The following is a 12,505-nucleotide window of genomic DNA, read 5'->3' on the forward strand; positions in this document are numbered from 1 at the left end:
TCACACTTCCTATATATAGTTATACTTGTATACTAAAGGACTGATACATTCTGGACCTGGGTTGTTCAAAAATTTCATTTACTTACCATGCAGTTGTTAAATTTTTAACTTTTTGAAAGCCATAAATACAAATTTTTTGAATTTACATCATCATGGAATATTTCTGTGACAAAGGACGCAAGCTTTCGAATTCAAGCTTCAACGAATAAGACTTATTACTATTATTTATAAGAAAAAGTATTCTTATTTTCAGTTGTATACCATATATATACATTATATAGAGGATATTTGTTTGTTTTGCATGTAAGATTAAAATATAATTTCACTGAGTGAACACCAGATGCAATATTTTCACGAGTGGCGTAGCCACGAGTGAAAATATAATAGCTGGTGTTTACGAATGAAATATATTTAAATCTTATATGTAAAACAAATAAATTTTCTTTTTATTTCATGCTTTTATAGTGATTTTAAGTATTTTTTTACAGATTTTGCCGCGTAACGTCGCGCATTCTCCTTTGTGACGTCAGATCACATCATGACGTCACATCATCAATTTTGAAACATAGTTCTGTTAAATTTCTCTAATTTTGTCACATTTTTAACATGATGTATGGTGACATCGACTTTCCTTTCCTTAAGAAGCAAAATTTACGTGTGACAGCATTTATATCTGCCTGTTATTCCATTTCGTTATGATTTTATTTTCATCCGCATTCAGATATAGTCCGGCTACAGTGAAAATTATATTTTATAAATATCACTAGTGGTTTATCAGAATATAATCATCTGATATATTACAATAAAACACTGGAAAGCATGAAATAAACTTTCATATTTTTTGTTGTATGATGTAAAAATGGTCATTTGAACAAGTCAAACCTGCTAGAACTAAAGTGATTCGCTGTTCCAACAAGTCTTGATCATTTTTTCAGAACACAGAGATAAAGAACTGCTATACCAATGAGCAATCTTCCACAACTGGTAAATTGACTGATGACTGACAATGGGTCCTATGACTGACAATGGGTCTTCAGATGACTGACAACAGGTTGTCAGATGACTGAAAACGGGTCAGTTGACTGACAACGGGTTGGAGGTCTGACTATGGGTTAGATGACTCGGACAATGGGTCGTGAGATGACTGACAACAGGTTGTCAGATAACTGAAAACGGGTCGGATGACCAACAGTGGATCGGATGACTGACAATGGGTCAGATAACAGACAATGAGTCAGATGACGGACAATGGGTTGGAGGACTGACAATGGGTCAGATAACAGACAATGAGTCAGATGACGGACAATGGGTTGGATGACTGACAATGAGTCAGATGACGGACAATGGGTTGGATGACTGACAATGGGTCCTGCGCCAGATTTACAAAACCCGTTTTTATAAATAGCAAGGTTTTCCATTACCATTATTGCTCAATGTGAACCTTTACTTCTGTAGAGCCAAAAATTGTTTTATTTTCCCCACATGTCGAATTTAATCCTTTTTATCAAAAAATCAAGACATTCAAAGGAAGTAATTAATTTTGAATGCATTCAGCCTATGTCTATGTATGTAACATGTATACATTAAAACTTCTATTATATATAATCTCCTAAACTACATCTACATTGTATGTCCTAATAGCATATCAAGTTTTAAGTGTGTGCATTGGGTTTCAATTCCTTTGATAGTTAAAAACAGTCCATTATTGTCTAATTATGGAAAGGTATCCCTCTAGCTCAGTAAGGATGGTGATTACAAAATGTGAAATTATCCAAATTTGTTCAAAAACTTTCAAAAGTCCATTAGAGTATAGACAATTACAGTTAAACCTACCAGGGGCTGTGTTAATAGTATAAACCGTATTTGAGCCATGTCATGACAAAACCAACATCAGCATGGATCCGCATGCTGGTCTGGATCCATGCTGGTCGCAAACGCACTATGTTGGTTTTGTCATGACACGGCTCATTTAAATTTAATAGTAGTTAACCCATTACTGCAGTAAGGTAATAATGTGGAAGCTGGTCAAGTCAGTTAGATAAGGTTATTATAGAAAAGAAATCAAGTTTCTTAACTTACAAAGTAAGAAATAATATCGGCCTGAGGGACCATTTAACACTAGTTTGGAGTTTAGACTGCAGATGTCATAGGTTTTTGAAATACACAATTACTACTCACAGGTCACATTCCTCGAACCATTCCACACCATTGTTGACTTTGCCTCCATACTTCACTGTAGAAGTTTGAAACTTCTCCTTCCCTAGTGCTATAGTGACAAAAACATCAGTAATCTTAGCACCTGAAAATATAATAAACAATTTTATTACATACTTATAATTTATGAAATATAGAGAAATATTGATAAAATAAAATGTGTATTTCATTTTCCATATTTCCATTGCAGTGAAGCATACATGTATTGTTATTATTGTATTGTTTTTGGTTTTCTTTTCAAGGGAAAAATCAATTGATTATTATATGGGATATATGAGAAAAAATAACAACTTTTTTTATAATTAAATAGACATTGTATCATTATCATTATTCAAATATTCATTTCCAACATTTTTCTTTCAATTTGATCAGTGTACATCCCATGGGGATGGTGGATAAATTGACCTTCTGTCAATTTAACGCTGTGTACTTGACTACTTGACGGAAAGGAATTCTAAGCATTTGTAAATATCAATCATTTACAATTTATCACTGATCAATAAAAGTAACATTACATTTTCAATCAGTTTACATAGTTTACATTATATCCAATAACACTGTTGTATTTTTAGTTATAATTAAAAAAGAAATAATTTTTAAAATCATGGTTCAACAATTCAAATAGAATTTAAAGTGTTGATTGTAATTAATATTATTACCCATTTAATACTGTATCTTTGTAATCAACCAATACAAGTTTAAAATAAAGAGTAATACATGTCAACACCAGTGCAAGTTTACAATATTTTATTAGTGTCAATATTTGACCTGATATTTGGACCGTTTTTGTAATGGCAATATCATGTGTACCAAGTGACCAAATATTGCATACTCTTACATCATAAGGTACAGTTCTTTAAATTCACAGTAAAAACCTTACAATAGAAACAGGGTCCCAATGAAGTATTTTCCTTCAGATGATTTGAGCCACATTACGACAAAACCAACATAGTGCGTTTGCTATATACCAGCATAGATCCAGACCAGCCTGGGCATCCACGCAGTCTGATCAGGATCCATGCTGTTCACCTACAAACCCTTTTACTAGTAGAGACACTGATAGCTAACAGCATGGATCCTGATCAGACTGCTCAGATGCGCAGGCTGGTCTGGATCCATGCTGGTCACAAACGCACTATGTTCAGGTTTTGGCGTGACGCTGCTCAAATTTTTTTTAAACTGTTACTCACATTATGTCAAACCTATATGTTAATTAATACATTATTGTCAGAGTTCAGTAAATACTATTTTAGTAAATCTGTTGGTATTTGGTGCTGGGAACTTGACCTAAATAATGGAAACTTCACAAAGAGACATTATACAAAGTACATAATGTATCGGGCATGACCTATAGGTCAGACTGTATTTAATTGGGGATTTTAAATTTGTATTGCCCACAACAAGCTTATAATCTTCCAATTAAATATGTAAAGAATTTAAAATCAAGGACACAGTAAGTAAATAATTGCTATGCTTGCAATTCTGAAAACTGCTTTAATAGGTTATATCCCCATTCAATTCAGATTCAGCTGCATACCTATAGCCTCTTAGGTCAGAAACTTTCAAATAAGGCTAGAAAAGCAACATTATAATAAAGCAAGCTTCTTGCTTGTTAGACAAACAACATTATAATCAGGCCAGCTATATGCCTGTTAGACGAACAACATTATAATCAGGCTCAAAGCTTGGTTGTTATACAAACAACATTATAATCTGGCTAGCTGCATATATGTTAGACAATCAACATTACTGTATGCCTGTTAGACAAGCAACATTATAATCAGACTAGATGCTTGTCTGTTAGACAAGCAACATTAAAATCAAGCTGGCTGCATATATGTTAGGCAAGCAACATTATAATCAGACTAGCTGCTGGTCTGTTAGACAGGCAACATTAATGATTATAATCAGACTAGCTGCTTGTCTGTTAGACAAGCAACATTAATGATTATAATAAGGACAGCAATATGCCTGATCGACAAACAACATTATAATCAGGCTAGCTATATGCCTGTTAGACAAACAACATTATAATCAGGCTAGCAATATGCCTTTTAGGCAAGCAACATTATAATCAGGCTAGCTGCATATATTTTAGACAAGCAACATTATAATCAGACTAGCTGCTTGTCTGTTAGACAAGCAACATTAATGATTATAATCAGGCTAGCAATATGCCTGTTAGACAAACGACATTATAATCAGGCTATAGCTATATGCCTGTTAGACAAACAACATTATAATCAGGCTAGCAATATGCCTTTTAGACAAACAACATTATAATCAGGCTAGCTATATGCCTGTTAGACAAGCAACATTGTTATCAGGCTAGCTGCATATATGTTAGGCAAGCAACATTATAATCATGCTAGCTTCATATATGTTAGGCAAGCAACATTATAATCAGGCTAGCTGCATATGTTAGGCAAGCAACATTATAATCAGGCTAGCTGCATATGTTAGGCAAGCAACATTATAATCAGGCTAGCTGCATATGTTAGGCAAGCAACATTATAATCAGGCTAGCTGCATATGTTAGGCAAGCAACATTATAATCAGGCTAGCTGCATATATGTTTGGCAAGTAACATTTTAATCAGGCTAGATGCATATATGTTAGGCAAGCAACATTATAATCAGGCTAGATATAGCTGCATCTCTATATTGTATTCTGCTCGCAGCAGTCAACTCAGGCAAAGTAAGCATGCCTATTTGAGCAATTTATAACTTTATATTTTTAAACATCATTCATAAACATTATATACATGTACATGTATTTTTTTCAAATGAAAAGTCCATATTGATGGAGAAATTTTACATCTTGTAATGTTTTCTGTATAAGCATGTAAATACTTTTCAAAATATTATCTTGAGAGGTCATTTACTTAACAAACAGATTAAATTGTACCTTTCAGAGAATGGCATTAAATATAAGAGTGCAGCAACCCCATTTCAAATTTGGCTAGCAAGCTGTATACAGTAAACTCCGCTTATAACGAACTCATTGGGACATTCAAAACCTGTTCCTTATATCCGGAGTTCCTTGTAAGCATATAGCGAATTAGGTCCTTGTATCAGGAGTTTTTATAGCGAACAGATTTACATATAACGAACTGATTGTTAAACATCGCCATTTTTAAGAGCATTTGATTAAGAATAATTAATCATTTATTTCTTTTTTAGACACAATACCCGAGAGCGTACATTTTGGAATTTGAAAATCCTTTGCTATTTCAGTTTTAGTTTTACTCCCTTTCTCAATTTTTCATAAAACATCATATTTCGTTTCTTAACTCACTGCACTGTGCTTTTCGTTTTCTTTCAATGAATAAGAATAAACAAGATTTTCCATTTTTCTTCCTTTTATATTGAATATCTTCTATTATATTTTAAGGGTGACTTTAACTAATAACATATATATTTCTTTTCATTTCAATCAAGCATACTTTGTAGTTTTCTATGGATTATGTTTGCAAGCATGTGTGATTATGTTGAAAACCGATAATTATTTTACTCGAGCAAACTATTAAAGAAAAGAAATTATTGAATTATTATAAAGGTAATTACCGTTTTATCTTTGTGACAAGAACTCACGCTAAAATATCCTAAATAGAAAACTATTACATATTTCTATGCAAATTCATTTTCATATATTGAATTACTTACAACAATAAACGGTACATTCCGCCAATGAAAACGAAAGTTGAAAATGCGGGATATATTTACGAATAGACGATATTTGGAGTTCGTTATAAAAGTGTAATTTTATGCACTTTTAACTTAATTGGGACTAAAAAATGAGTTCCTTATAAGCGATAATTCCTTATAACCGTGTTCGCTTTAACCGTATATTTTAATATTAAATAAAGAAGGGCAAAATTCGGGCCAAAATAAATTGTTCCTTATAACCGGAAGTTCGCTATAACCGTGTTCGCTATAAGTGAAGTTTACTGTACTATAGTTTTACAACTTGAATGTATACTATAGTTTTACAACTTGAATGATTTTCAAAATTTTCAAAAAGGATACAAATTGCACGGTTGTCAGTGGGAAATAACTAACAATACTTAGGCCAAACTGAATGCTAAAAGGCATTTTAGTCCACCTTAAAACCTAGAAAATACTATTTGTTGTATGTGATAAAACCCAAAATTGACCCCCTCGAATTCTAAACAAACCGACGCAGAAAAGTTTAATGACAAACACTGAGTCACACAGACATTGGGTAAATAAACCATTTCACAACCACTAGGCCATGAAAATTTATGATTTAAATGTGTATATCAAATGTAACTGATTTTCAAGGTCACAGTTGAGCAAAGTGAAAATATTACACGCCCATTAAATGCACCATGAAAATCAATGAATTCCGTCTGTACCATCATAATGGTTGTGAAAATATTTTCAAACAATTCAGTTGTAGTGAACTTTGAAGTTAAAAGTGGTAATGAAAAGTTAACACCCAATTAACTATAGTAATGTTTCATTACAGGTGCCTGACTTTTGAGTATACCTTTTAGTTCAGTTTTAAACTTCAATATATTTTTACTTTTAATTTGCTGTGAATTTGAGCTAAATAAACGAGCTGTGCAAAGTAAGAGGGAGCTGTGTATTAGTTATTTAAACTCGATAGACTTAGTATATACAGGGCACATTACCTTGCATTTTGCAGCAGATTTAGGAAAATGCCCATAGATTAAAATTGGGAAAAATATACACAAAGCAATACAGCAATTTTGGGAAATAAGATGTGAAAATTTAACCCACACCTGACTATTCTGGATAACATCCATTATTCGATTATTTTTGGTTGAATTTTTAGTCATACCTGAACATTGTGTAGGTCATGTGGTGACTTGCTCTTGAGGAAGACAACATGCAGGTACCTCTCTGTGCATGACACTTCACTACAAAGCAAGCCTCTGAGTATAACCAGCAACCTTCAATCCATATAAGCTACAACATGTAGCTGGATACTTAAAAGTTTCGGCGCATGAAATAATCCATATTCTTTTACTTTTTCTTCAAGACTGAGCTCTAATTTTTAGATGCACTACTGATAGATCATAACAGATTAGCCAACCAGTTGTACTAATTTTTTGATGTTGTAATTGTAAAAGTTTGTTAGTTACCCCGCCAAAACATTCTTTATTCAAGAATAAGTCTATTTCATAATCATTCGAAAAATTTAAGCTGTTAATGGATTATTGAGTGTAAAAAATAAATACTTACTGTTCTTTCCTTTTAATTTCCCAACAAGGTTCCTTGCCCTCAGAACTGGAACAAAAGATATACAAACAAAATAAATTTATTTCATTTTAAAATAACATCTGTTATATTTCTTTTAATCAAGAAAAAACAACAGGTCATGAAATTAATTTCTAAACAATTTCTAAATATAATCTTAGCAAATGTGTCACTAGTTTTCAATATTTCATAATATTCCAAATTTATGCTAATATAATACATAATTTGTCCTCAAATTCTAAACTGGATACAGTCATTCCTTATTGGCCGTAGACAGACAGTAGTTGTGGATAGTGACTGCTCATCTGAAGTCCCAGTTACCTCTGGAGTGCCCCAAGGCTCGGTCCTAGGGCCCCTCTGTTTCCTTCTATATATCAACAAGTTACCATCTTCTGTCCTCAAATCCCAAGTCAGATTATTTGCAGACGACACTGCTGTATACCTAACCATCAATTCCTCCTCAGACCCCCCAACTCTCCAACATAATCTAGACAATATGGTTCTGTGGGAGAAGCAGTGGGACATGGAGTTTAACCCTTCAAAATGCCAAGTCATCCATATCACCAAAAATAAGACCATAATTAAACACAAATATATGCTCCATGGCCAAATCCTAGAGTCTGTTACAAATGCTAAATATCTCGGACTAGATCTATCTGCTGACCTTAAATTTAATACACATATATCTCGAATAACTTCCAATGCAAACAGATCCCTTGGCTTTATTAAAAGAAATGTCATCACTAAAAATGAGAAAGTAAAAGAACTAGCATACAAGTCCCTGGTCCGCCCACAGGTTGAATATGCCTCATCTATTTGGTCTCCTTATACTAAAACCAATATTGACAAAGTTGAGATGATCCAGAGACGTGCAATAAGATGGGTTAAAAGGGATTACTCCCCTCACTCTAGTGTCACAGCCATGCAGGAAGAACTGGGCTGGCTATCCCTTGAACATCGCAGACTGGACTGTAGACTGATAATGTTTTATAAGATATACCACAACCTAGTTGCAATTAATCTCCCAACTTATGTTCAAACCCCACATAGATTAACCAGACATATGCATCCCTTATCCCTACGTCAAATACAGGTATCCTCCGACTACCATAAGTACTCTTTCTTCCCTCATAGCATTATACTATGGAATAAACTTCCTAGTAACATTGCCACCCTGCCCAACCTGAGTCAGTTCAAACAGGCAGTGGTGGGTTTGCAGTACTAGTCTTACTCCCAGTGTTTTTAAACTATTTTATCTCTTATCATCTTGTTTCACTATTAACATTTTAACCATGACTAGAATACATTTTCAGTCTCACCTTCCAAGCATGTCAATGTTTGGACTTTTCTTTTTAGCTTTTCTCTTCACCTTTTACTAACAATCCGACGTGCACTAAATTCCTGCCTTTAACACTCGTAAGAGGGGTTGGCAGTATCCAGAGATAGATTATAGTACTTATTGACGAAATGTTTAGAAATTTTGGCCCAGATTTTGAAAATTTCCAGAGAGCAGTGTACATTTAAGGTTTAAGGTTAAAAAAAATTGATGTGTTTGAAATTTATCAAAATTCCTTTAATATATATTGCAAGGTTTTCAAAAAATAAGTTGTTTATAATGAAAATTTATCAAATTAATACAGTGGTAGTGGCATCTTCCATAATAAATAAATAGAGATTTTCTGCGTAAACTTGTGTATATATTTTTTTGTATGGAATTATTCATGCAATGATATTTAATTATTTTCTTACAAAGAAATAACTGTTTTATTCCACTGTAATTTAAAAAAGGGGTGGAAATCATGGGGGGGTGAGTTGTCTTGTTTCCGAAATCATAGACTTCATTATTACACTCCATTAGGTGAATTCCCTAGAGCTATGAATTTTAGTACCAGAAAACAGCGTTTAGCTAGGTTTTTGAATTTGTGAATAAGCAGGTTATTCAGATTAAATACCCTTAATAACTTCCTTTCTTCCTTTTCTTCTGTCAGGAATAGAAGTCTTACTTCCTGATGATGTTTAACAAACTGTTTAAGCCCAACTTTATGAATTGTAAATTCTTAACCACAATAAAAACATCATTTGTAAATTCTTAAGAATATTTTTCGTTTAAACTCATAATTTCACAATTATAACTTTATTGTTCGATTACATTTCAACTCCAAGTTAAATTATATTAACACTGATTAATATAATATTCAAGTAAGTTTCTGTTGATTCAGCAAGCTCAAAAATGTTGTTTTTCATTTCTTTGTTCATGTTTAATATTTGTTTATAAACTAAATATTTGTAAATCATTTAAACTGGTAGATCTATGTAACATTTGATCAAACTTTGATATTTAATTGATATGCACCTGTCACCTGCCGTTAATTTACTTACCTGTTAATTGTACATGAGTAGGCTCCCAAGTCATCCTGACTAATCGCAATAAAATTCCAAAAGCGTTTAGTGACAAGGATCAATTTTTCGCAACTTTTTCACGGAATAAATCCTTCAAATCATATTTCCCCTGAATATAATTATACTTTCACTTATATAACAATTAAAACTTTGATTTCTATGAAAACCGCATGAAAAAATTGGAAATTAAAACATGTTGTTTTCTCCTTTGCAATGTGTAATCCATTCACCTGTAACTGTCAAAACTGTGAAAAGTTTGTGACGTGTGCGCATGCGCTAGCAACTACTTCCTTTTACCTAAGCGAGGGGCGTTCAAAACGTTACCACGTTCAATAAATTTGATAATATAATGCGAGATTAGACAGTTGCACGGATGTTGTGAAAGTACCAGTTTCAGTGCCCGCAACAGTTGAAAGAAACACATATCTAAAAGCGGCATACATTTTTTTGGAAAGCCAAAACTTGATTTCCTCAGTAGTTGCGAGATACAAAAACAAAAAACAAAATATTCAAAGTTTGTACCATTCTGAAGGCCCTATGTCAGCACGGATTTACATTACTGAAATCCGTGATGTCAGTGACCCTTACTTTACACAGCAATTAAGGGGATGACCTACAAACAGCAAACTATTATTATTCCTTATTTGCAAAAAGATATTTCAATTCATTCATTTAGATTGTAAGAAACACATGTTCCTGGGAACTTTGATAGTTGGTCACGTTCTGGAAAAAAGTCGAATAAAAGGATTTTGAATAAATATAGGTTTAATACCGAATTTATTGAACAAGTTAAATGAAATTATATCATGCGGGCCTCTGGCAAGCACAGTACATGCGTATTTTTTATATCAACAAGTTCAATAAATAGAGAATATTGAGTAAGTGCATGTAGATTGAACAACGTTTTCATTGACGCGCCAACATTTTGCGCGTGTTTACAATATGTTTACCGCATACCCGTGCCCTTTTTACGACTCCGAAAAATGTTATTGCAAGGCCGTGCATATATTTTGTCGTGACGTCATTTTCATTATATAAACATAGCGTTAAGACGCGCTAAATGTTAGCGTTATATACTTAAATAGGCGCGCCAATGAAAAATAGTTCCTTTTTACTTCAAACGATCTTTATTTTTGGAATGAAATAGATAGAATATTAAAATCGTGCACGTTTTCATTACTCAATTTATTGATGTCGTTGAATAAAATCATATTGTGCGAGATTAAGCATACACTCATTCAATATCTTCTATAATTACAACGTAAATGACGTCATGTCCAAATTTTATGCACGGGCCGTGCAATAGATATACCGTTTTTACGGAGTTGCAAAAGCGGCACGGGCATGTGATAAATTATGTAATAAAGGTACACGAATGTTATATTATCACATAGCCACAATAACTTTTTACAGTAAAATAATCACTTTTGATGAGGTTATGGTGTAACGTTAACGTTATGAGCACCTTTACTTTACGCTATGTTAACCACGTCACAGGAGTGAAATAAAGCCATTTGACAAGAACGATATCACACTACTGACGTCATTTGCGTTATATACAAACATAGCGTTAAAGAGCACTATTGTTGGCGTTACATTATAGGCGCGTCAATGAAAAATTACTCTTTTTATTTGTAAAACGCTCTTGTATTGAATATGTGATAAATAGAAAAATATATTCGTGTAGATTCAATACTAAATTTATTGAACCCGTTGATCAATACATAGAGGATATTTGTTGGTTTGGCATGTAAGATAAGATTGAAATATAATTTCACTGAGTGAACACCAGATGCAATATTTTCACGAGTGGCGTAGCCACGAGTGGAAATATAATAGCTGGTGTTCACGAATGAAATGTATTTCAATCTTATATGTAAAACAAACAAATTTTCTTTTTATTTCATGCTTTTTAAGTGATTTTAAGTATTTTATACTGATTTTGCCGCATAACGTCGCGCATTCTCCTTTGTGACGTTATCACATCATTACGTCACATCATCAATTTTGAAATATAGTTCTGTTAAATTTCTCTGATTTTGTTACATTTTTAACAGATTGTATGGTGACATCGACTTTCCCTTCCTAAAGAAGCAGAATTTACGCATGGCAACATTTATTTCTGCCTGTTATTCCATTTAGTTATGATTCTCTTTTCATCCGCATTCAGATATAGTCCGGCTACAGTGAAAATTATATTTTATAAATTTCACTTGTGGTTTATCAGAATTTATTACATGCTTTTCGGTGGTTTATAGAAATATATCAGTGATATAAAACTGGTCATTTCACTGTTTGAAACAGTGAAATTACCACTTTGATAATTTCACTGTTTTGAATTTAAGCCCCTTACGTTGTTTCAGTGAAATACCAGCGTGCACAGAACTGGGTACCAACTTAATGACGTGACGTCGTAAATGACGTCACGTTGTATTATTATTTGGCGCGCTTTTCATTCAGTATGAGGTTTAATGTCTTTTTAAAACGTTTCTTTACATATAATAAAAAGAAAATTTGTTTAGTTTAGTGTAAGTTCGAAATATATTTCACCTTGTGAACACCAAAAGTTCATATTTCACTCGTGGCTGCGCCACTCGTGAAATATACCTTTTGGTGCTCACTCGGTGAAATATATTCCGATCTTA

General features: G+C 33.1%; 1 protein-coding gene across 1 annotated transcript; it reads right to left on the bottom strand.

Annotated features, from left to right (window-relative positions):
- Positions 1 to 2,178: 2,178 nt before the first annotated feature.
- Positions 2,179 to 10,152, bottom strand: LOC132721659 (rab11 family-interacting protein 5-like; the record flags this gene model as incomplete). Its single annotated transcript, XM_060705995.1, is given in 3 exon segments — positions 2,179 to 2,299; positions 7,446 to 7,490; positions 9,840 to 10,152. Coding segments are annotated over 3 exon segments (200 nt in total), but the record flags the coding sequence as incomplete, so codon positions are not given.
- Between the last annotated feature and the right edge of the window lie 2,353 nt (positions 10,153 to 12,505).

This window comes from Ruditapes philippinarum, unplaced genomic scaffold (genome assembly GCF_026571515.1).
Source record: "Ruditapes philippinarum isolate M1 unplaced genomic scaffold, ASM2657151v2 ctg881_1_1_1_1, whole genome shotgun sequence".
NCBI lineage: Eukaryota > Metazoa > Mollusca > Bivalvia > Venerida > Veneridae > Ruditapes > Ruditapes philippinarum.